Source organism: Platalea leucorodia, assembly GCF_965183815.1.
Source record: "Platalea leucorodia genome assembly, chromosome: W".
NCBI lineage: Eukaryota > Metazoa > Chordata > Aves > Pelecaniformes > Threskiornithidae > Platalea > Platalea leucorodia.
This window is the reverse complement of record NC_138859.1, coordinates 44928186-44954818: the sequence shown is the minus strand read 5'-3', so window position 1 is coordinate 44954818 and position 26633 is coordinate 44928186. Positions and strand designations below refer to the sequence as shown.

The following is a 26633-nucleotide window of genomic DNA, read 5'->3' as shown; positions in this document are numbered from 1 at the left end:
ATGTGTATAATTAAAAGTGAGAACCAGAAGGTATTGATCTCCAAGTTTCAGCAAATTTTCTCCTTTTAAAGGTTAAGCTCAATGCTTGTTTCTATCCCTTCCTATAAGTAATAGATTTAAAGGTTAAAGAGCTCTTTCTCTGTGGTCGTCTCCGTAAGTAATATATTTAAAGGTTACATGCATTGTTTCTAGAGGACACATCTCTAAATAGTGGTGACAGTCATTTTGATTTTACTTGTTGGTTCTTTCAAACTACTGATTTGATATCAATTCCTTTATGAGGAATCCAATCTCAATTTCCAGCTCATCTTTTCCTACAGCCACAACATCTATGTATATCTGAGAGCTTCAGTCTCCACAGCGCTTTACAAATACTAGCTGATTAAAGAATTTACTATGTTTTTCACACTTTGCAAATACCATGTTAAAATCCAGCTTAACTACCCTGCCGTTCCCCCATCCCTGCCACGAAACGCCAGACAGAAATATCGCAGGGCAGCCTTGCGCACAGGGTTAGCCCAAGAAAGCACTTAAAAGTTATTACTCGGCTGTCATCGCTGCTGAGCTCTCGTGGCTTTTTCGTACTTATTGACTCACGATCCATGCTGGAAGGCATTTTTTGGTGAATGGTACTGAAGGGGCAGTTTGTTTGACAGTATAACCTACCAGCTATATTACCTCAATTTTTCCCAAAATAAACTGTAGAAGAACTCTTTCATTATGTGTGTCTCTTAGTAATTGTGTTAGTATGTCACACTGTCTCTTAGTAATCGTGTTAGTATGTCACACTTTGAAAAAGTGTTTCAGGTCTCAGTCTTTCTGTCTGTAAAATGGGATAACTGCTCCTACCAGCAGGCCGGACAACTGCTGTGCTTCGGGTGCAGAACAGGCTCTGCCCCTAGCAAGTCCGTAGCTGTGAAACTTAGCACCCAACACGACTGGAGCTGAAGGATGGATCGGTGCTTTTGCATCCCATCAGCCCAATGGGAGACAGCTCCTCTACCCTGGGCCAGACCACTGCACGCCCTGCTGCTTTCTTCGGCAGTTTTAAACTTCAGGGGCAAGAGAAGGGATAATTATAGAAATAGAATAGAATTAGGATAAAAATAGAATATTTTCAGTCGGAAGGGACCTATAACGATCATCTAGTCCAACTGCCTGACCACTTCAGGGCTGACCAAAAGTTAAAGCATGCTGTTAAGGGCATTGTGCAAATGCCTCTTAAACACTGCCAGGCTTGGGGCATCGACCACCTCTCTAGGACGCCCGTTCCAGGGTTTGACCGCCCTCTCGGTAAAGAACTGCTTCCAAATGTCCAGTCTGAGCATTATAAATAACGCTCATTCAGGGGAAAAATACTTCCCACGCCAACCAAATGTTTGGCATGTGATAAAAGACACGAAGCAGAATATATCGCGCCTACTTCAAGCAGTCTGTCCAGCCTTAAAAGAAACATTCTCTCTTGATATTGATTTATCATAAAGGGCCCAATCCACCCTCAACCTCCAGTGAGCCGGTGGCACTACGCCGGGATGATGTACACCTCAGCAACAATTCCTCTGAAGGTTTAGGATGCATTTATAGCCCATTTTAATGTACATTTAGTAGCAGAGCAATTTTAAGCAGCTGAGCTAAATGCAATCTGACAGAATGGTTGATCTCTTTGGCTGTGCTGGAATGTATCACTTGTCGTTAGTGCAAAACAGCCTCCAGACCCAGATGCCAAGAAAGGAAAAAAAAAAATATTTTTTGCAGGGGCAACATCTGGCTCCTGCGCGCCTCACGTCTGTCCCGGAGCATCCCAAGGCAAGCCTCCTCGTGTCTGCATCCTCAACAGCAGAAATCAATGTGGGGACCAAAATCAGAGGGGGAAGAGGAGAAACGTAATCAAATTTTACTCTGACAGCTTAAAAATCACGAAGGCTTTGTTCCACAGATTGTCAAAGAGCTGATAGCTTGGTGATGACTTTAATTTGGAGACTGCTAAATGTTTTCCAGCTGAGTGGCAGACCTATGTGCAGATGATGTAAAACTCCTGACAAGAGGCTTGTTTCTTTTAGGTCCCATCAGCAGGTCCTCTCTGGCCACAGACTGGCAAATATGGGTTAATGGAAAATGTCCCATAGGGGAGCGCCTATGAGAGCAGGCAGCCAGATGCCTAACTTCAAGTGCCTAAATCCTTTGGATAAAGTAATTTAAGAAAAAGGGCAGAGAAACAACATAAAAAACTAATGCAATTTTAAAAAGTATGCCTAGCTCCAAAGTACCTATCTACCCTAAGATATTCCGCATCACCTTAGGCACTGTTCTTCATTACAAAACGTTAAGATGTTTGAACATAATTAAAAATTGAGTTAGCTGACGTGCCGCTGCCCACCATCTGCCCTTGTCTGGGCTGATCCCAAAGTCAAGCTCAGCCTTAGGCCAGCCAGCCACGATTAAACCCCCGGCCTGCTGGGCTCAGGCTTAATTAGCTGCTCTGGCGGCGATTCGCCCTGCTCTCCCCCCACCCCAAAGGCATCTTTAACTCAATTCAACTCTCCCAAATTTTTGGTCGGATGGCAGAACCACCTTGCGGCCCTGAGCAGGTCCAAGTTGCCATGAATACGGAGCATTTCCAGAAGGCACGTATCTGGGTGTTTAAGTAGTGTGAAATTAAGTGATTTGTTAGGGGTGAAGGTCCTGATACCCACTAGCCTACCCCTTCTGACAGTAAAATACACTCGCCATAGCTGCAGAGACTTTGCTAGGAATAATTGACCACATGAGGCAAAAAGAAGGGGAGAATTTTGCTCAGCGAATGTTAAACAACACAATTATTCACACCGGAAAGAGCTACGGATAATACGGAGCCAAGGGTGGCAAATGTGGAATTCAAGTCTACGGTCCACAGCTATTGCTAGCTTAAGCCATCTTCTTTGTTAAATTTGATACAAAACACTGTATTATATCAATGCGAGCTAACGATGAAGAGAACTCTTCCTTCAGTTTATTTATAGGTATTTTCAAAATCTCATAAACAGCACAAATTTTGATTTGCGGTACGATTCTGAAAACACTATGGGCCATAACGACTGTGAAAGGGTTTTTTTTACGTATAGATACACACACGTAAAAGAAATGACAAAAAAACCAGATTCATTACCTGTCTTCTCACTTTCCCCAGGAGAACGTTACCAGTTATGTTCGCAGAGCCCTAACTGTCCTATGAAAAATCCCACCCCAGAAGCCATCCCTATTCACTGAAGTGGAACTACATCCCTGGATTAAATCACTACTAAGTAGGACCAAAGGAATTTTGCTTCTGCAATGAGTTACAATTATTCCTTTGCTTTTCTCTGTATTTGAAAATGGGAAGAAGAAATAAACTTACATACAGTTTTAATTAGCTAAATCTGATAGCTATTAATACGCTTCAGATTTGCTAATTAGCAGCATGTATCTCAAAAATTACGGAAATTAAAAACACACCAATATTTAAAGCAAGGAAGTAAAGACGTAAACAAATACATAAATAGCCACAAACAGTTGCCTTCACGCTGGTGCTTGAAAAAGGTGGAAGAAACAAGCTCAAAGGAAGAATAAAGTCTCCTCAAATAAAAGACAAAATGAGCAAACTCTCAGCTTTCCAGCTCACAGCTGGGCTGCCGCAGAAGTCGTACGCCAGCTCAAAAGAGTCGAGATCCGTCGGGTCTCCCCCAAAATAAGAATACTTTTTTTTTTTTTTCTTCCCACAGCTACAGCAAAGTGCAGATCTCCTTGTTCTCTTACCTTTAACAGGTTGAAGTTAAAAAAAAAAAAAAGTTATCTTTTAAAAGATATAACTTTCGATAATGAGTTTAGCTTAGAATTGCAGGTGTTAGATTTTTTTGTGCTTTCTAGAAGACTGCTATAAAAATGTTTCCCCTTTTTGATCTCCTCTGCGGATCACAATTTGGCAATTGCCACATCGTTTCTGCCAGAAGGAGAGGCTGCTGATGCAGATATTTCTTGGACAAAACTCTCTTCACCTATTAAGCATCGTACGTGTCCTTCCCCTCAAGCAAAGGAGGATATTTTCAAACAAAAGAAATCTGAAATACATCTCTTATTTCTGATTAGAAACGATCCATGCTATGAAAAAGCGAGGACAAAAAAAGTGCTGGTTTCAGTTTGTGTGTTGAATTTGGTTCGGGCACAGAAATTAATGCCAGCACAGCCATTTGCACACGCGCGTCCCCCTCCCATCGCGGCGCTCTTTTGCTAAACCAGACGCCGCACGTGATTAACTTCTCCGAGAAGAAAATCCAGAAAGACCTCGAATTATGCAGAAAGTTTCGCAATAAGACTTTTTCATGAAATTAACTCTTGGTCATTTACTACCAGTTGTGGTTATTTCTAAAATCCAGCCAGCATCGATCATCTATCTCTAATTAAAACTCCGCGCAAGCGCCCTACGCATCGAATTGCCCGCTTACTTGTCTTAGCCACTTCTGTGTCGCGTTTTACAGTGAAATCTCTTTTAGGCAGGGAACTGTATTTCTGTCACAGCCCTCATCGTTATCAACTCTGATCTGACCGAGGTCTCCAGTCACAGAACACCATCAATATTAAGCAATAATCATGATAATAGTAATTCATATCAAGCATCTTCCATTTGCTTGGCCATCTCCGTTATGTTATTAAATTAATAGATCTGCCACTGCCAAAGAAAAATAGCATAAAGAGAGAAATCTTATTAAACTAGAGATAAAATTTTAAACAATTCTGGGAACTGCCAAGGCCAGCCTTTGGGCTCTTCTGTGCACCCCTCAAATCCAGTTAGCAAACTATGAGCGTTAGTTATTTGTTTTGATTTAATCAGTTTGTGAATTATAAGCGTTTAATCAAATTAATTCTGCCTGCTGCCAAGACAGAAGAAAAGCAAGAACACGATAAAAAACGGACTGCAGAAATACAATATTCTGAGTTATTGCAGCCTTCTACAAGAGCGGGAGACTGCATACAGTTCTTCGCAACATTAGGAATTCAGCTGTGCCTCAACCACAAAGGCCACAGGAGTTGTACTGCAAAAGAATGGGCAAAGGTATTTTGGCACATGGTCTTTGGGGCTGATTATTCTGCTTGGAAAACCTTTTTAGTCCTTAAGATTTAGTGAGTCTGGTTCATTTCTGTATTTACTGTTCCAAATTACCTAGATGTAAATATTTAAATTCTATCCAAGCTTTATCAAGATGTGCTGGCATACATGGGTATCTGTACTTTCCTACGTCCACGTTACCTGTAAGATACAGCCCAAGAGAGTCCCAAATGGTTCCACATCTCTTTTTCTCTCTGATAAACATCCTCGTTTCATAAACACACACTTAAAATACCTTTTTACGCAGTTATTATGTCACACATGGTGCCAAGCTTGAGACCTTCGAAACTGATACTCTGCATTGCGAGAGGGATGCTCTGGAAGAGCAGATGCGCAGATGATGTGCTCTGGCGTACTTCTACAGCACTCACACTTGGTCACATACAGGAGGACTGAGACACGTTTCTTTTGCCTTTGCAGTTTAGCCAAACACTCAGGTTAACATGTAAATCCATCTTTGTCCAATAAAGTGCTTATATCTGCAAATTAATATCTCATCAAGACTTCCAACATTTAGTGCTCTGTGATTAGGAACATACTGACGACCTCTGACGATGGCGGATAGGGGCAAGATTTACACACAGCCCATCCTTTCTTATCCCATCTGTATAAACTATCTCCATTTGTAAGTACCAATAATGCAATCCTAGAATCATTTAGGTTGGAAAAGACCCTTAAGATCATGAAGTCCAACCCTTAACCCAGCACTGCCAAGCCCACCACTAAACCATGTCCCTCAGCACCACATCCACCTGGCTTTTAAATACCTCCAGGGATGGGGACTCAGCCCCTGCCCTGGGCAGCCTGGGCCAGGGCCTGACAGCCCTTTGGGGGAAGAAGTTTTTCCCAATATCCAACCCAAACCTGCCCTGGCGCAGCTTGAGGCCGTTCCCTCTCGTCCCATCGCTTGTTCCTGGGGAGCAGAGACCGACCCCCCCGGCTCCAGCCTCCTTTCAGGCCGTTGCAGAGAGCGATGAGGGCTCCCCTCAGCCTCCTCTTCTCCAGGCTGAGCCCCCCCAGCTCCCCCAGCCGCCCCTCCCCAGCCTTGTGCTCCAGCCCCTGCCCCAGCCTCGCTGCCCTGCTCTGGCCACGCTCCAGCCCCTCCATGGCCGCCTTGGGGTGCGGGGCCCAGCGCTGAGCACAGCATTCGAGGGGCGGCCTCACCAGTGCCCAGCGCAGGGGCACCATCACCTCCCTGCTCCTGCTGGCCACACCGTTCCTGACACAAGCCAGGGTGCCACTGGCCCTCTTGGCCACCTGGGCACCCTGCTGGCTCGTGTCCAGCGGCTGTCGACCAGCACCCCCAGGCCCTTTCCCGCCGGGCAGCTCCCAGCCGCTCCTCCCCACGCCTGCAGCGGTGCCTGGGGTTGTTGTGCCCCCAGGGCAGGACCCGGCCCTGAGCCTTGCTGACCCTCACCCCGTGGCCTGGGCCCATCGACCCGGCCTGGCCAGGGCCCTCTGCAGGGCCTCCTGCCCTCCAGCAGATCGACACTTCCACCCAGCTTGGTGTCACCTGCAAACTGACTGAGGGTGCCCTCGATCCCCTCGTCCAGACCATTGATAAAGATATTAAACAGAACTGGATATAATACATCTTATTATATACAATATAATACATCTTATGTATACATCATTTATGTATACATCATTATACACAGTAATGTGTCTTCGGGTAGGAGCACCCGCACACCATCCCATGCAGCATCGTACCCTGCAGCTTGTTTTCTGTTTTTGTTCTAAGTACTTTAAATGTAAATGATCACCACAAAAGGTCACCAAACGTGATCGGCTGCGCCGTGACATTTTACCTTGAGAATAAGCAACAAAAAGTAAACACAAAAGGGTTGGAACAAGATGTGCCAAGATATCGATGCCCTTTGGGCACTAAGTGTAAGAGGAATTTAAAACTGGAGCTGGGCGTCTTAAAAAAAATAAAAATAAATCAGAATATACGTCTGATGTCATGAAAACGAGCAGTGGAAGAGAAAGATCAAACTGACAGGTACTCGGCATTCCCAGCAAGTCAGAGGTTATAGAAATGTTCCTTAAACTGCAGTTTATCTACGCCTCGGCAGCTGTGCAAATGGAAATCTCCAGAGCCGAGGGGACATCCTGACGTGATGCTACGGGTGGGGGGGCTTTATGCCTTTCTTTCACACTCTGAAGCGTGAGCTTTTCCATGTCCAAACGGGCCTATCACTGAAATCAGCTACAGAATAAAAGCTTAGGTAGTTCCAGTAAGTGGAAGGAATGAATAAAAAGAAAATAAACAAATCTCCATTTTTTTTTTTCAGAGTATATTCAGAAATAGCACCCAACAAGTAGCAAGCATAATTAACATCTATTACGTGCAATATTATATCATGAAATAATATCAACCACTTCATCAGTGATATGGAAATGCCAGACTTTTTTAAGAAGGAAAACACTGGATTTAACAGAAAAAAATGCAACTTTCAGAAGAAAACAGAAATATATTTGTTGGAATAAGCGCAATTACACCTACCTGCACGTGGTGCACATAACCTGCCAATAAAATATTTCTTTCCCACACCTCCTTTCCCCCAGGAACAGCTCTGCTTCTCATTATTCCCCGAGATTGTTCCATTTAATCAAAGCGCAGTTACGTTTATTGCAGATGTTAATCTGCAATCAGGGAACAGTTTCTGCTTGTTCACCTCCGTTTAAGTGATACCAGCGTTGCTGAGGCCTCTCTGGAAAAATCACTGCTTCTTTCTAAGACGTTTTTTGGGTGTTTCAGTTCTTATTTTAACGTGATCTCCCGGACAAGTGAAGGGAACCTTCTGCAAGGGGCAGATGGGGTCTCTTTGTATATGAAAAAGCTACACAAAGTAGGAATACCCACACAAACACTCGTGATCGCTGGCCATGAGGTGCTGAGCACCTGGCAGACTTACCCTGGAGTTAACCACTTCCAAGGAGACGTTCTGAGGCATCGCACTGGGCACTGAAAGGCAAGAAAAGCAAAAAGAAATGGGAAATGTTGCCATTAGTGGCTAAGTCAGAATAGGTTACATCAAATACCTCTCTTTTTGGAAAGAAAAGAGCGCAGCTTTTACACCTAGTTTATAATCCGATCACAACCATGCAGCTAATCCAGGTGGCACTTCAGAGGTCCCCTAGGGAGAGGAAAACCAAAAGCATCTGCTCATTTCTTCCCATTTTGGATAGACCTATTAGCAAGCCCTTTAAAGAGGCAGTCAGCAGGCTCCCCGCAGTGGGACCAACCACTTGAATGCCGTTATTTGTTATAAATTTGGTCAGAAATAAACAAGAACACGCCACAATTGCTCTGCCTTTTTTTTATTATTATTATTTTATTATTATTATTTATTTATTTTATTATTATTTTTTATTAAAGCGCATTTCAGAACATATATTATATACAGACAGAGCAGGGTATTCCTCTCTCGGTGGCACCAGCGCACACTTTTTCCAGGGATGCCTAAGGGGAATAACAAAAGAAACTCTGTCTTCAGATATTACTTAAAAAATAATGTTTTACATTAAGGCTCTGCTTGCCATACGTACAATCCATACCTCGTTTTATACCACTAAACTTTGTTATATGCGTTCTGATAAATATACTTTAATCCTTAAGGAGCTGCTCAACACATGGTCTTATGAAGATGCCTCACAAGGCATTAATGAGATGGTCTGGCACTCATAGCTTTAAATAAACCAAATGCTTCTGACTCAAGGGGTTTTTTTCCATCTTAAAAGTTCCTTTAATCTCCATCTCTCTCTGGCTATAGGCATAGGGAAAACCTGTATGGTGCAGACTGATTTATCCCACCCATCCTGCCGGCTCCCTCCCTGGGAAGGATCGGGCTCACAGCGCCGAGACACGGCGCGGATACCGGTGAACGCTCGGCATCTGCACGGCTGGACAGGCCATTAGCAGCTAACTATTCACTGACAAATTCCTGCCCATTTTCCACTGTATCTCTGTCTATATATTTCCAATACGCTTGTGCGACAACAGTTCAAATGCATATTCCTCCAGCTGATGGCAAATATTAATTCAACCGCTGAGGAGCCAAGAGCTTTAAAAATAAGTTCGTAGTTGCCTGACTACTGCCTGACGTGAACGTAAAGCTTTATTTTCCTTTCAGAGAAATAATGCCTGCCTGCTAACCTGGGCTACTGAACAGTTGAAAAGCAGAGATGTAGTTTATGCTTGCTGGAAGGTGGCCCTGAATTTGGAAAGAGCAAGCTGCAAAAGGATCATGGTGAACACCCCATTTAAGAATAGTTTGCAAAGCGATGCGTTAAGGAAAATGAGAGAAAATGATTTTTCAGTGTATAGGTATGAATATATCAAGTCAAAGAAGAGTTGTTTAACGCATTTTTATATGATGTTAACAAGAACACCAGGGCAAAATCATTCTTGTTGCAGTTGTCCACGTGTTTGAATTGATTCAGCAAAGATCTACAAGAACGATCCGAGACCTGAAACATCTTAGAGATCGAATAAATGGCTTTTATTTGAACGAGTGTAGTGTTAAGAAGTGCTTGGATTATTATCTATTGTTATCTGAAGGAGGAAGGACTTCTGGCCGTAAAGAATAATTTAATAGGCAAAGAGCTCCGAGCTGGAATCCATCTAGGCTAGCAATCAGGAATACCTTTCCTTTCACCTTCTTCAGTCTCCACTGAAAATTGCCGTCTAGGAGCATGGGATATACATCACCAAGCAAAATACATACAGAAGTATTTCTGTAAATGACTTATTCTGGCCAAGACTTCCACCAGAGAGAAATGGTGAAGTTCTGCGTACTGTATAGAATCAAAGAATCATAGAATTGTTAAGGTTGGAAAAGACCCTTAAGATCATCAAGTCCATCTATACCATGTCTTCAAGCACCGTATCTATCCATTCTTTAAATACCTCCAGGGATGGGGGCTCAACCACTTCCCTGGGCAGCCTGTGCCAATGCTTGACCACCCTCTCGGTGACAAAGTTTTTCCCAATATCCAACCCAACCCTGCCCTGGCGCAGCTTGAGGCCGTTCCCTCTCGTCCCATCGCTTGTTCCTGGGGAGCAGAGACCGACCCCCCCGGCTCCAGCCTCCTTTCAGGCCGTTGCAGAGAGCGAGGAGGGCTCCCCTCAGCCTCCTCTTCTCCAGGCTGAGCCCCCCCAGCTCCCCCAGCCGCTCCTCCCCAGCCTTGTGCTCCAGCCCCTGCCCCAGCCTCGCTGCCCTGCTCTGGCCACGCTCCAGCCCCTCCATGGCCGCCTTGGGGTGCGGGGCCCAGCGCTGAGCACAGCATTCGAGGGGCGGCCTCACCAGTGCCCAGCGCAGGGGCACCATCACCTCCCTGCTCCTGCTGGCCACACCGTTCCTGATACAGGCCAGGATGCCACTGGCCCTCTTGGCCACCTGGGCACACTGCTGGCTCATGTCCAGCGGCTGTCACCTTTCACCTTCTTCAGTCTCCACTGAAAATTGCCGTCTAGGAGCATGGGACATATATCACCATGCAAAATACATACAGAAGTATTTCTGTAAATGACTTATTTTGGCCAAGACTTCCACCAGAGGGAACTGGTGAAGTTCTATGTACTGTATAGAGGTGGGCATAACAGGGGCTGTCATCTATATTGTCTCTATGTATTGTTTCAATATATAGTCTATATTGTCCATATAAGCTGAATCTCTACATAACGTAATAGGCACTAATACGATAAGAAACGCCCCTGTGCAGTCACTAAAGGAAAGGAGCGCAGCGAGGCGTACAAATGGTACTTTCCCCAGCTTATTTGAAGCAGCGCTGGTCAGACAGCTCCTCCGCTGGACTCCGTCTCGTCACGTCTACGTTCCACAAACAAATCCCCAAAGCGCGGCACTTTGCAGCATCCTCAGCGCATGCTACTGTTTAAGGATTTAAGTCAGTCAGAGCTAAGTCATTTGTCAGTGTTAATAAGAAAACAGTGTTTTGAACACAGGCTATAAAAGAGCAAAAGTAACACTAGCTGATCAGGAGGGTCCCGCTGGCAGCAAAGTCCTGCGTTAATATCATTGTCCTTCACGAAGGCTCTGTGGATCATAAAAAGGAAAAAAAAGGGGAAAGAATTGCATTTGAATCAAAATAATCTGAAAACTCAGGTTGTTTGGAGGCAGACGTACAGCAAAATGAGCGACAAGGGATAAAGAAACTCTTCTTCAGTCTGGGGATCCCAAGTCACAGAGATTTGCTGTTGGAAAAGATCCAAGGTAAGCAATAGCCGGAGTCAGCTGGGAGTTCCTGAACACAGCAGCTGAATCTCTGGACTGTTTTGCTAATCTCCCCACGGTTTGATTTGAAGATACGTGCTCAAGGAATATACAAAACTAACTTGACACCCTGCTTTTTAACCACCCAGACCTGCCGCTCCGTCAGCGGGCCGGGGGACGCGAGCATCCTCGGCTGCGGGACCCGGGCCCCGCTCTCCGCTCTGCCCCGACCTACCGGGGCTCCGCACACAAAGCGTTTCCCTCTTCAGTCTCTTTTTTTTCTCTCTCCAGATTAGCAGCTTTAGGAACTAGCTGCTTTCTCTAGTGCAGGGACTATTCTTTATTTGTTTTGCTGCTGCAACTGTACCGGCAGCAGCAAACAGTACATCAAACATTTTGTCTCCCTTAATACAGAGGAGATGTCGCTGCTCACGCTCCCTTCATTTTGAAAAATATCAGACAGAAAACTGGCTCTGTGATGTACTCGGTATTGCAAGGAAAAAGAAAACAGAGATATTTTTGGACATTTCTGAATTAGCCAGGTCTGGCGAACGCCGGTATCTCCCAGAAAAGCCTGTTCTCGCTGGAGAATATTTGCTCTTGTTTGTGAGCAAGTCGGAACTGCTCCGAGCCCCAGTTTCTCAAATGCGATTCCTCTTTTCTCTCCCCTCTCTCTGGGCAGCGAAGGCTCATCGCGACATTTAGCCATTGCCATCTTAAACCTTTCCCTCTCATTGCTGACTCTCAGGTTTCATTGCTACTACATATTATTCCCCTACCAGACAAACTCCTCTTCCTTTTTCTTTTTTTTTTGTTTGTCTTTCTATTATTTTGATTATTTCTCTTTGGTGAACGCTTGTCATATTTCCCAATTTTGTTGCGTACATGAACGTAACTAACGCACTCCTCCTCTTTTCTTCCAGATCTTCCATCAAAACGAGAAATAAATCCAGACCTGACCCAGCATCGAACTCAATCACTTCCACAGCAATACTGGGTGTCTTTATTCCTTGCTTGCTCTGCAGCGGAGGAGACGTTTTGCTTTACCAAATCAGAGACCCCGATTTAATATCTCGGGCTGCCTAACAAGCAGCGAGCTCCCCTGGCAAACCCAGCGCCTGCGAGATTACAATTACTTCCTCCACTTTTATATCTTGATCAAATAAAGAAATTGGATGCACCTGCTAAAATTTGGGGTTTGTTTATTATTCACAGACTAATTACACCATCAGAAATTAGAGCAGAACTCATTTTAACCTAGCGTTAGCTATGCAATAAGCAATCAACAGAGACAGATGCATCCAGGGATAACTCGGCTCCTTTGGCTCGCCGTGGGGTGACCCAGCGGTGGAAGAAGCCTTGAATATCCCACAGGAGCCTTGCTGCCTGCCTTGGACCAGGTGTCTAAAGGTAGGCGAGATGAGCCTCACTGCTGGAGACTTACTGACGGGAAGAAGGTTCATAGGGCAAGGTACTCAGGTTTGTTGGGTTTTTTTTCTTTTCTATCTGGTGAAATTAAAAAAAATATATATTTATTTTCAGTTGCCCATCAGATGAATCCATGTCCTTTGTGGTTTTGCTGTTTGGTTGTTGTTCTTTAGTCGTAGAGCGGAACGGTCCAGAAGGAATAATGGTTTTAAACTAGAAGAGGAGAGATTCAGACTGGATACAAGGAAGAAATTGTTTACGATGAGGGTGGTGAGACACTGGCATGGGTTGCCCAGAGAGGTGGTAGATGCCCCATCCCTGGAAACATTCAAGGCCAGGCTGGACGGGGCTCTGAGCAACCTGATCTGGTTGAAGATGTCCCTGCCCATTGCAGGGGGGATGTCCCCAGGCTGCCGTTTTGGGAGAGGCACAGGAGGAGCAGCGGCACTGACCGGGGACAGCGAGCTGGGAGGTGAGATGGCCAGATCCAGGGCCCCAATCCAACAAAGACATGGTTTAGCGGTGGGCTTGGCAGTGCTGGGTTAACGGTTGGACTCGATGATCTTAAGGGTCTTTTCCAACCTAAACGATTCCACAATTCTAAAGGCAGAAACATGTACGCCAGGTAACCGAACCTTGCTGGCGCTGGCACAAACTCCAGCCACCAAACCTTCCCATGGACGTTTCATTACAGCCTGCACTTTTCCCCAACAGGTTTTAGGCCTGACACACCAAAAAAATGCTTTGCATCAGGAAGCTTCTGCGTAATTCTTGCAGGGGAGGAGGAAGAGGAAGGAAACGGCCCGGTACTTCTTCCAAACAGATAAAGATGGATGGGGAAATCTGGGAGGAATTCACTATACCAAGAAGTTGGACTACTGGTCCCATAAGGGACTCTGTCGCCAGCAGGGTCGCGGCCACGACACCGTCCACCTCCAGTAAATTCATGTTTGTGGCTCCGAGCAATGGGTTTTGCTCACGCTCACATGAACGCCCTCGCAGCCCGTTCCTCCTCGCCCTGCTCTCAGCTCTCGTGCAAACACAGGAATGGCTACCGACATCTGAAAAACTTCATAGGCTGTCTCCTGTGTCAATCTCAACTTCAATCTTCCATTTTTATTTACAAAAAAAAAAAGCATTCATATTATAATTATGGATATAAATTATATTTAAATCAAGTACTCAGGAAGCATGAAATAAGACTGTCTGCCAATTGCTGGGATTAAATGCATTTTGATAAATTCATGAGCGTGATAGCTCAAAGCAGTTCTGAAATGGCACGCAGCTTGGCCAAATATTATCTGAGCTGTATTTTAAACTGAAAATTAAGCATTAAAGATACAGTATGTTCCTTGATCTGGCGAACATTGTCTGGGGTCTGTAGCTCCTGCAGCTGGAGATGCCACGCTAAATCCCTTTGAATGGGGTGCATTTCTCAGCCCATAGATTACACCCCAGAGCTTCATGGAAAATTTCTGCCTACAGACCTGCAGGAACTAATAGTACAGGCTTTTTTTTTTTTTTGTGCAACTACGTACCGTATCGTACGCTATACAGCAAAGGATCAGCACGGAAAAAATAACCGGCTCAAGCACGCACACTCTCAAGAGGAAGGCAGACTTAAAAATGATCCTGTCATTTTTACAAGAGGAAAGGAAAGACAGACCAGTCTCCAGGACTTTTTGCCCATTTTTGACATTTACTTCTGTTTCAAACCAGCTTTCAGAAAAGCAGCACGGGAGTTGCTGCCCTTTGAGAGCATCCCGGCTCCTTGCCCGGGGGCTGCCCTCTGGGTTTGGCTACCGATGCGAAAATAAACTGCCAGAGACTGCATGAACCGAGATGTGAAGATGACATGAAGCAAAGACCGAAGGGAGCTGGTTGTGACAAGCAAGGTGCTCCTCATTATGGTTTTGTCCGGTGGCAAAAGCACCGGGCAGGGGCCGGGAAAGGTGGCCAGCGGTGGTCCCGGATGGATGAAGCTGCCAAATCTCAACTGAAGTTGGAGGATGGGTTGCAATCCAAAAATATAGCGGGGCAGGTGGAGGAGCTGCTCTCCTCCGTGGGGAGGGTGGTGGCAGGGGACGCCGGAACAAAGCCTGCCCAAAACCCAGATGTGTAGACGGGCAACTACAGGCTTTCTCCTTCCTTTATCTCACACCTATAAACCAGGACGGATTAAATATCTTTGTCTCTCCCCTCCGTAGGCTGTTAGCTTGCCCGTGCAGGAGTTATTTCTTGCTGTTTTATTGTGCGTCCTTCTAGCAGAAAGGACCTTAACCCTGGGAAAGGTCTCTGCGTGGTACCATAAAAGAAGAAATTGCAGACAGTTTTTGTGCTGCAGACTTGCTTTCTCCGTTCCTTCCTTTCCTCCCGAGCGGCGGCACAGGTAGGACCCACACCACCTTCACCCAGGCTCGGCCAAACCAGGCTCTCGCGGCGGCCCTTTGGCTGCTCTTCTTCGTGCAAGTAACCGAAGTGGTTTCCCAGACCCGAGTAAGGAGGATGAAAAGACATCCTAAAGGGATATTTTCTTCTTTTACGCTTGCTCCAAAAACACAGAGGAAGGCTGGGAAGGCTGCAGCCAACTGACTTCTTTGCAGAGCAGCCTTTTGCTTAAATAAAGACAAAAAATAAATACCATCTTTTTCCAGATTCCCGAAACAAGGGCACCTAAGCACACTCCTGTTTTCTGGAATAGTCTCATGCAAACCTTCTCGTTAGCAATGATTTTTGTTCGCAGACAGGTGAAGCATCTGAAACACTTGCAGAGGCTAATCTTCAGACTCATGAATAACAATCTTTCCCTTCCTCACTTACGGTGACATTTAAAACCAAAGTGGAGTACAGGGCCGCAGTTCTACACTTCACAGTGTGAATTAAATCTGCATACATTATGCAAAATATTCATTTTCACTTGTTTTCCTTTTGTTTTTATAATTATAAGTGTGAAGTAATTTATTCTGCTAAGATCCAGCCTGTATTACAAGGGAAAACTGAATTTACTGGGTAGGCATAAGTAGCACTTGAAAAAATATTGCAGAGGTGTCAAACGTAAAATCACAGTGCCAACCGAGCCGGGGGTCTCGCGGATGAATCCCACCTAAGATGCAGCATGGAATAAAGCAGATTAAAACATGCTGGAGTTCATCAGCTCCCTCTCTTGGGGTTCCCCGCACCCCCGGTGCCCTCCACGTCGCTCTTCGAGGGGTCTGTTTTGGAGGCTCCCAACAGCTCTCCTCCAGTGCCCTTCATCGAGGCGCCTATTTATTTCTGAATTAAACTTAAGGCAGACTGGCTCAGCCTTTTTAAAATGAAAGCACTGCTCCTCCCGACTCCCACGGCCTCCCCGCTCGGCTGAAGCCCCCCCTTTCAGACCACGCTTTCTCCACCGCTGCTCCTCCAGAGGTCAAGGAGATCTGGGGGGGACCTGCAGAGCACAGGGTAATTCAGGGGGGCAGCGACTCCGCCGGGAGCGGGCGGACGCGAGACAGGAGCATCGCTTCCGTAGGGGATGTCACCAACCCCCGTGTGACCCAGGGACACCTGCAGAAGCACCCCGTGCTGCAGATCCACTAAAACAAATACGAGAGCATCTCCAGTGCACGATACCCCCTCTCCTGATTTGCTCCAGGATCTACACAGCTTCTACTAATGCTGCCCAGAAATCGATATTTTAATTGATCAGGTGTAGCATTCAGAAGCAACTGGGTTATCAGACAGACAGAAAATTCCTGTTCTTCACCTCATACAAATTTTCAGCTGGTTTGGGTAGAATAGCAAGGGAGAGTTATCAACTTTGTCATAAAATTAGGTAAATATTTGTACATATAAAAGGATAAATCTCAGTCACCCTGGTTCTCCATTCAATTTTTTTTTTTCTCTAGCATCAATCTACAGCATGGAAAGGAAGAACAGTGAAATTTTTACGCGACTGAGGTGCATGCCACTTATCTGCTACGCTTCTGAGGGGAGAAAAGCCCAGCAAGTTTAGCATACCCAGCTGAAGCCCACGGCAACATATTTCTTGCCTACTCCCTGATACTATACTCTCATGTAAAAGTCAAACATTTTTTCCCAAGAAAATGACCTTAAATTAGCGATCCAAACCCAGGCCGGGGCACCCCAACTCCCATACCTTGCTTTATTAGCATGAGCGAAAAAGAATTTGTCCAAATTTTTATCAGAAGGAAAATTAACTGTTTATAAATCTGACTCTAAAAGCTTAGTTGACACCTCTTATGCCATCTTTTAATAAAACATTGGTATGGAAAAAGCCCCTCTGGCTGTCGGGCTCAGTCAGGAGCTGGCACATCCCCGAGGCCTTTGGAGCCTGTCTCTGGTCTGGCTTCTGCTTTATGAACTCTCCCCAACCCCACTGCAAGAATTTTTCCTTCATTTTTATGGTTTTTACACTTTTGTAGCACAATGACTCCAAGGAAGTTATTTCTGTTTTAGCCAGGTGTGGGGATCAGGCTCGGTGACTTCAAGAGGAGTCAGGCGTGCCTAAGTTTTGTGGTATCAGACACAACTAAGCGCTTCCGAATACAAAATAAAATCCTGTTTCTCTCTCGGAACCTGCGAGCCACAGGAGCACGGCACGACCTCGGGGAAGGATGCTGCGATGAGCAGAGACTGAAGCCCTGGCACATTTGCTACCCCCGTGTTTAAAGCACAAGGCAAACCCAAGCAGTTGGCTCTCCAAATGCAGCTGTAATAAAATCGTGTCTGTTGAAAAGCTGAAAGGATACACCTGTGCCTAACTTCAAGAGAAAATAGAGAGAAGTAGACTATCCTTATCGCTAGACATAGGAATAATGAACCAATTATCCTTGGAGATGAACACCAGCTCAGAGGGTACCGCTGCAGGCAGGTACTCAACCCGATTTCTGTCCTGCACGTTCAATAACCTCCTCGCTTCATTGCTACCTCTTCCAAAATCCGGTGGCAGAAGAAAAAGCCTGATGATTGCAACCGACAAGACGCAACCTGCCCACCCCGGGACCCCTCCATCCCCACTCACCATCCGAAAGCGTGGTGACCGTCACATCCTCGGTGGAGACGCCGGGGCCGTAGCGGTTGTAGGCGAGGAAGCGCAGGGTGTACTCGGTGAACTTCTTCAGCCCCTCCAGCCGGTAGGAGAGCCCGTCCACCTCCACGTTCTAGCACACAGAGACGATAAACCAAGGGGAAACGTGACAGCCAGCGCCACGGCCATGCCGAGGGACGACCGGATTAGAGGCGAGCTTTTCGCTCTTTGAGAAGTAGAGCTAAATCCTTATTTAAGTTGATATAAAAGGCAATTTGTAACAGAGTGGCTTGGTACAGCTCGCTTCTTGGCGCTCGCCCGCAGCTTCAGGATGGAGGGGATTTCAGCGCCTCGGAGTTGTGTTTAGTTACTCAGGGCGCAGGAGAAAAGGGGTTGGTTTTTTTTTTTTGGTTAAACCAGTTGCTGCCACTCCACAGGTAGGTGATAGGAAAAGAAGAAAATAAAGACAAAGAGGCAAAGGGGAATTTTGGAGAAAAAAAGGAAGTAAAATAAAGAAAGCACAGAAAAAACGGGGACGGTATAGAAGTTCCCATAAGGCTACTGAAGCACCTGCCACAAGACTGCTGATGCCTGTGATTATCATGTGCTACCAAGTCAGGAAAAAAAAAGATATCTCCACTTTCTTCCCTGCACTAGTCTCTACTAAAAACCTATTCAGGCCATACTCTACCCACAGAGCTCATCTCCATCGCTACGGCTGCATTCCTATCAAATATCGGTTATTAAGCGGCCAGCGGGAAGCATCTGAGCAGTTTGCAGCCTGCAGAAAGCACGGTTGCTCGTTTGCCACTCGAAAGCACGTGCTCACGGCAGAGTTATGAGTGCAATTAACTGCACAGCATCGACACCAATTTTTACTATGAGCATCTGTCAGTCTGGAGAGAAAATGCATCATTTCTAGCCTGGATTCGTACTATTTTACCCTCCTACTTGAAAGGAGTTACAAGAAGCAACTAAAAATATATATTCTGCAAAGATCGCACGTAGAAACTGCCATTAATGTGTTGATGGTTTTGCACAATGTAAAGGGGGAGTCTAAAAGGTCTTTGAATGCTCTTTGGCGTTAGTCTGAAATTTCAGCGTAAAGCTGAGGAATGGTTAATATATAATAGGCTGCCTCTTCGACCTCCTGAACCCATTTTATACTGGTGAACATTTCTTTCGCTTGATTTGCTCTTTTATCACCGGTCTGTGCAACATTTACCTAACCTGGAGGATTAATCTGTAAAACCTCTCGCTTTGAGCCGTTACAGTGCTCTAAAGACCCGCAGATGCCTACACCGAGTATCTCCTTTCCACAGGGACCACTCACCTGCTCTCTTCCAGTCGCCGTCTCCGTACAGAAGAGCCTGTAGCCTTGAACGGGGCCATTTGCATAGGCAGGGGGATCCCAGGAGACGAGAATCGAGGTAGGTGAGGTAGACACAGCCCGCAGGTTTTCCACCGGCCCGGGAACTTGCACTGCACAGATAGGAAAGGACAGCGTGAAAGCCCCGTTCCAGCATCGCCCACCACTGCAGCCTGGCCCCCAACATGCGGCACGACCAGGGCGCATCTCCGGGGGATGCCGATAACAGCACTTCTTCAGCACCGTACGCCTCAGAAACTCCAAACAAAATAACAAAAGGGATGATAAACCCATGGAAAATACACTGCGGAAGGGCTGTTGCAGATTTAGCAGCGTGAATACATGAAATACCAAAAAGGGTTGTTCCATCTAGGCTACATCTCTGTGCCTCTGGCTCAGAGGATGGACTTCATCTTCAAATTGAATTTCTGGGAAATAATTTGCACAAATACCTAACGCACGCAAGAGATGCATTTACCTTGCGGTAGCAGGAAACCAGAGACACGCAAATCTGATCATCCAAGGCCAGTTCAAGCTAAGGCCTGCCATTAGAGGAGCCATTAGAAAAACCCGCCGGCAAACACCAACGCACAGCCCCACACAACCAAAGTCATCTCATAAACACACTAACTGCGAGCTTAGAGTTGCTTTCATGTGAGGCACCGCTTCGTCGTGCGGGTTTCTGTCCCAGCTCTGTATGTACCAGCTTGCTGCTATTAAATTATAAATTGATTTGGTGCGCCACAGCAGACTCTGGTTTCTTTTAGCAAGCAATTAGCCTTCAACATTCCTCTCCTAGCTTCTACTTACACCATCTGCACATATCGGGCACATGTACCTGTTTATGCTATTTGTTTAATCTCCTTTACATGTTACTTGCTCTATTTTAGCTGCCTGAGGGACCACAGACGACGGCTGAGATGAAGCACGAAGGGCGGTCCTCGGCACGCTCTAACGAACGAGGGAGCCCACAAAGGCTGGCCTTTAGGCTGGTGTTCCCCCGTTTAGCAGTGGCATGAAACTGCTCCTGCAAAGTCACAGGAACCTGGTAGCACGGAGCAAGGCGATGGATTTGGTCAGAAGACATCACACAGCTCTTCACATAAAGCCCTGGGCTGATCTCGGAGCTGATCCGCTTTGAGCACGGGCTGGACCGGAGACCTCTCATCATCTGCAAACCCTAATTTGCCCTTAAAATTTAGGCCTCGGTAGTATAAGCTCCAATATTAACGCGTAGTCCCAGTTCTGCTCTTAAATAATATTCCTGTGTTTGCAAAGTGCCCAGCATTTAGAGAAATTACAGGGCTCATTACAAGCTCATCTTATAAACCAAATAACGACAATAAAAGCGTTAAAATATCCCATCCTTGCAGCTAGTATCTGGTTCGATCAGCTCTGAAAATACAGAGGTTTGCCTTAAGGTTTTAGCCTTAAGTAGAGATCATTTGAAATGCAAAATTTAGATTGCCTTGACGCCAGATCCCGCTGGTGGGTGAAGAAGCACACAAGTCCTCTTCGAATGGCGACACAAAACAATCCCTTATCATTGGTAAGGAAACCATTCTGGGTCACCTTTTGTTATACAGACTACCTTCAAATGCTCCGGTTTCACTCTGAATGCAAAATTATCACACATCAACTCCATCACACTTTTGGATGGCAGCTTAAATCGCTTATTAAAACAAAAAAAAAAGCTTTTAATAAACTCCTAGAGCTACCAGCAGTACCAGAAAATCACTCCCGGCAGGTCTCTGCTGGACCTAACCCCGGCGACAACTGATGTTTGGAGACGAGGCACTCTCGAGCTTATCTGTGCCTTCATCTCGAACTCCAGCAAAATTGGCAGGGAAAAAAAAAAAAAAAAAAAAAAAAGAATTAGAATTGTGGCAAAAACGTAAAGGTCAAGCAGGAGGTTATTTCAGAAAATCTTCCGCACCAAATAGTACCTTTTTACTTTCAATAGGGAGTGTGCTGTGGCATAAAACAAACTCACAAGCTATTGTGCGACCGGCAGATAACAGAATTACAGCCCTAGAAGAGGCTTTCCGCAAAGTTCCATCCCCATTACGAGGCAGTTTCACGCTAACAGCTCTCTTTAAATCTGTAAGCGTGCGGCGAGCAGCGACAGCCGAGCAGCCCGACCCCGCGCTCCCCGGATCCGTCAAACAGGGATGGCAGAGCCGGCCATCGGAGAAAGCGCCCAGAACCGTCATCAACAAAACACAGATAGCCTTTGATCACAAGTAATTCCAGGTTTAGATGCGACGTAGATATACTTAAAATATTTTTATTTCCTTCGCCCAGCTTTCCTTTTCATTCTATTGCAATATTTCTGACAGCCACACTAATGTGCTTAAGGTCTCAGTATTTTCAGCACACGCTAAGCGTTTAATAATCTCTCCTGATCCCTTCTGTCAAATAATAAGCTGGTGAAAATTGGCATTAAGTTTCAAATCTTTTCCTAAATTCTTTTTTTCTAAACAGCAGAGAGGCCCTAGAACTGCTTTACATTCCATTAAAACAAGACATTAAATCATGTTTCTTCTAAAGGCGGTCTTTTACAACGAACAGCATCCTTTCTCTAAGAAAAAAAGGATAAACGAAAGAGGGCAGGCAGCTGACTGATGCGTTTTCTTTTACCATGGGCTCCACATAATGCTTCGCTATATTCCCAAAACCGCCGTTCCTCTGAGAACGCCCTTCCGCTCTCATAAAAGATCGGTTCAGCGCCTCAGACTGTTTCATAAATACAAGCTACAACAACTGCTTGCAAAGAGTTTGACGCTGCTCTCGCAACTGCCAGTTTTGGGGTTATTTGGTGGAATTACTCCTATTCAGTAGCCGTAAAGGCAATCAGGCCCAAAGCCAGAAATGGTCGAATGCTTTACTTTTTGCTTTTTTGTTTTTCCCAATGCTGATTTTAGAAATATGCATTAACTGCCTTTCTGTTATTGCTAATGTTAGCTGTCGGTGTGGCTAATCTTGTATTACTGGGGTGAATCCACGCTGTGCTCTAAGAATTCGCCTCACACTGCCCCAAAAGCCAATGTTCCTGGGGCTGAAAGATGACGTCTACCATAGGCACCTGACATACACCTTGATTTTAGGTGTATATTCTTGCAGAAGTACCGGTGTTCCTACCATATTCATTGCAGAGCAGTACTGTTGGGTTTCTCATCTGAGCTGGCCCCGGCAAAGAGGGCTGTCCTCTACGTAAATGGTATGTGTTGCGTTTAATCTTCCAGCAGTTCTCAAATCTTACAGACTATGGACTCTTTTTGGAGCTAACCTCCTGCCAGCAGTCCATATAAACCCAAAGAGGTCATGTGCAGTTGGCAATAGGTGAAGTGCCTCCAGAGAACGTCCATAACTCATTCCCTCCCTCCATCTTACAGAGCAGGAGCGCTGCACATGTGTCCTGTCCTGGCTGCTGATGCACCACAGGGCAAGCTGGGAGCCTCTGGCAAGAGAAACACCGCTCAGATTCATAGAATCATAGAATACCAGGTTGGAAGGGACCTCAAGGATCATCTGGTCCAACCTTTCAATTCATACCTCCAGAGTACAAGTTGAGTCAATGCAGCTTGACTTTGGGGTCAGCAGACCCAGAGGAGCTTATCAGGAGGGCTTCACAGCTTGAAGTGGGCAATAGCTGCTGGGAAGACTTGGCCACTTGTAGGGTATGAGGGCTTTTAAACCTCGAGTAACCCTGCAAAGTTTGATTCATTGTAGGAGCAGAAAGGGCTGGCATCTCTGCATGCCATTGAAAGCATTTATAGAATCATGGAATCGTTTAGGTTGGAAAAGACCTTTGAGATCATCGAGTCCAACCGTTAACCCAGCACTGCCAAGCCCACCACTAAACCATGTCCCTAAGCACCACATCCACCTGTCTTCTAAATACCTCCAGGGATGGGGACTGCCCTGGGCAGCCTGGTCCAGGGCCTGACAACCCTTTCGGTGAAGAAATTTTTCCTAATATCCAACCTAAACCTGCCCTGGCGCAGCTTGAGGCCCTCTCCTCTTGGTCCTATAATTTCTTTATTGAGAGACTCTGCTATTGACCCCATCCATTTTCACTTGCATAAAACCAGACGTCCGTGTAGCCAGCTGCTCCTCGAAACCCACAGGAACACAATTTCTACTCTCATGAGCCTTCACTGCTCTCGCACAGAGATTTCCTCTTTGCTATTGTTCACTTAAACTTTTGATAATAATGGTTAATAAGATACAAGAAAGATACAAGTGCCTAAAATAGGAATGTAGGCAACTACGTCAAAAATTGCTTGGCAACTGCCTGAACATGCTAAATAGCTCTCCCAAACCTGACGTTTTTATAAGTTTCTGAAGCTCTGCCTTCTGCACCCTGGGCCACCCTGCCCGAGCCGGTGGGAACCCAGCTCATACCGAAGCCCCACTGGAGACCCGGGAGAGGAGCACCTGAACTCCACGAGCACAGGTCCGGCACGTAAAGAGTTAGTTACCCCAAGACCGGTGCCTTAAGCTCTATCACAAGACACTGACCTTCTTTCAGAGCTATTGATGGGCTCCAGCCTCGGGCTCTAAGAGGTATCGATGCAGAATTATGCACGGCAGCCGTTGGACAAGAAAGCAGAGTCCTAAAGACCACCTTGAAGTTGAATGCCCAAATCTGAGGTGAAAGGATCATGGTCCTACTTGTTTTCTCTCTTCTTCTGGTCCCAGGGGTCTTGACTTTTGCTGCCTATAGTCCAGGCCAACCTCCCGCCTAATGGCCATGATGCTCCTGCACCAAGTGCACCATTCAAGGCATTCATGCTCTGAATCCTTTCAGGTAGAAGAGAGCATTAAACCTTTGCATTAAACCTTCCCAGGAGAGAGACCGTTCCACCACCATGCTTTTATAAGGAAAACAAAACCACTTATCCCAACTCAGTTTTTTTAAAGGAATAAGCCTGTTAATTCTGCGTTAGGCTTCCTTGGTCTCCAGCTCTGTGTCAGGCTAGCCGTCTCCATCACGAAAGCTGCTTTTTTAAAACATTTTTCCTAGTGATTCATTCTTCGCTATAATGAGATGCAATGATTAAAATGTTCTTGTTATTACATTTCACTTTTTGTTTAAACAGCTGGTTCTGTGCTGATCTGCACTGAAAACATTTCAAACATAAAACATTTATGAAGCCACTTGCAGTTATTGATAATAGAGTGCATGCTTTGATTGTGCCTTTGATTTTTCCCCCCCCTTCTTTCTCTGTAGTTAACAGCTTTAACGATATTTCATTAAAATCTGGTTCCATGCTGCACAAAAAGATGCAACTTCAGAGAGCCTGCAGGCAGTATAATTATTAACACAGTGAAACCTGCTTCACCGCGCTGGACACGCTCTGAAGACATGACAGTTGTTTGGCAGGACTGCCCCGGCCGCCTCCGGTGCTATCCGCAAGAGCCGGCGTTGGAGTCAGCTCTTAGAAGTAGCTGTCATTTATATTTCCACAGAGTCTTCTGCTTTTCATTAGTTTGCCCTTTAACTCTTCACGTGGTGCCCAGCTGCGCACCACAGATGGATGCGTGAACCTAATATTCTTCGATTTGCTAAGGAACACGGGACCAGGGATGGTGCCACCAAGCAATGCGATGGAGGCGGCTCAGCTCCGAACGCTGCAGCGAAGGGAAAGTGCCTCCTTGGAGCTGCCTTTACAAGAGGAGGTTTGGAAACGCGTCCTCCTCCACCCTCCTGCTGCGGAGGGGCAGGGGCTCCGGGGGAGGACGGGGAGCTCAGGGGACCTGCGCGTCGCCAGAGGCCCCGAATGTGCCAGTGGGGCACAATGCTACAACACAAATTCTAGAAAGTCTGGACCAAGAGGCAGGAGGGAGCGTGGGGTTAGCTTCTTATCCTGGTATCCAGTGATAGGACACATGGGTGTCCTAATGGCTCAAAGCTGTGCCGGAGAGGTTTAGACTGGACATTAGGAAGCATTAGGGAGTGGTGTTCCCCAGGGCTTAGTACTGGGGCCAGTCCTGTTCAACATCTTCATCGATGATCTGGATGAGGGGATGGAGGGCACCCTCAGTCAGTTTGCAGATGACACCAAGCTGGGTGGAAGTGTCGATCTGCTGGAGGGCAGGAGGCCCTGCAGAGGGCCCTGGCCAGGCCGGGTCGATGGGCCCAGGCCACGGGGTGAGGGTCAGCAAGGCTCAGGGCCGGGTCCTGCCCTGGGGGCACAGCAACCCCAGGCACCGCTGCAGGCGTGGGGAGGAGCGGCTGGGAGCTGCCCGGCGGGAAAGGGCCTGGGGGTGCTGGTCGACAGCCGCTGGACATGAGCCAGCAGGGTGCCCAGGTGGCCAAGAGGGCCAGTGGCATCCTGGCTTGTATCAGGAACGGTGTGGCCAGCAGGAGCAGGGAGGGGATGGTGCCCCTGCGCTGGGCACTGGTGAGGCCGCCCCTCGAATGCTGTGCTCAGCGCTGGGCCCCGCGCCCCAAGGCGGCCATGGAGGGGCTGGAGCGTGGCCAGAGCAGGGCAACGAAGTTGGTGAAGGGTCTAGAGCACAAGTCTTATGAGGAACGGCTGAGGGAGCTGGGGTTGTTTAGTCTGGAGAAGAGGAGGCTGAGGGGAGACCTTTTTGCTCTCTACAACGGCCTGAAAGGAGGCTGGAGCCGGGGGGGTCGGTCTCTTCTCCCCAGGAACAAGTGATGGGACGAGAGGGAACGGCCTCAAGCTGCGCCAGGGCAGGTTTGGGTTGGATATCAGGAAAAACTTCTTCACCGAAAGGGTGGTCAGGCATTGGAACAGGCTGCCCAGGGAAGTGGTTGAGTCTCCATCCCTGGAGGTATTTAAAGAACAGATAGATACGGTGCTTGAAGACATGGTATAGATGGACTTGGCAGTGATAGGTTGATGGCTGGACTCAATGATCTTAAGGGTCTTTTCCAACCTTGACGATTCCATGATTCTATGATTTCTTTACCGAGAGGGCGGTCAAACCCTGAAACGGGCGTCCTAGACAGGTGGTCGATGCCCCAAGCCTGGCAGTGTTTAAGAGGCATTTGCACAATGCCCTTCACAACATGCTTTAACTTTCAGTCAGCCCTGAAGTGGTCAGGGACTAGCAGCTGGACCAGATGATTGCTGTAGGTCCCTTCCAACTGAAATAGTCTAGTCTATTCTTGCCAAATAAGTCCTTGGCCAGAAATGAGTAAAAGAGTGGCAGCAGAAGCAGCTCAACACCTATACAGGCTCATAATAAAGAAATTATAATAAAGAAACTTTAAAAAGCATCGTCAGTACCCAGCATTTCCACTCCCGTGCTTATTTTGCCCGACTTTCAAACATTTCAGCATATATCACTGCATATCACGTAGCAGCGTGCAGTTCTAGGAATTGAACCGCTGTAACCAACCTGTTAGCCCTGCTACTAAGCTCAGAAAGAGAGCAATATTTTAAATGGTTTCCTCCTATTATTATTATTACAAGA

General features: G+C 46.4%; 1 protein-coding gene across 1 annotated transcript in view; it reads right to left on the bottom strand.

The window, feature by feature from the left end:
* The window catches only part of LOC309601491 (netrin receptor DCC-like), a gene marked incomplete at both ends in the record, with an annotated part of 597648 nt that overhangs the window by 137134 nt on the left and 433881 nt on the right, over positions 1-26633 (bottom strand). The window contains 3 exons of the mRNA XM_082334517.1: positions 8038-8087; positions 17807-17945; positions 19146-19294. Of these exons, the coding sequence (XP_082190643.1) occupies positions 8038-8087; positions 17807-17945; positions 19146-19294 (338 nt within the window). The remainder of the gene's footprint in view (positions 1-8037; positions 8088-17806; positions 17946-19145; positions 19295-26633) is intronic.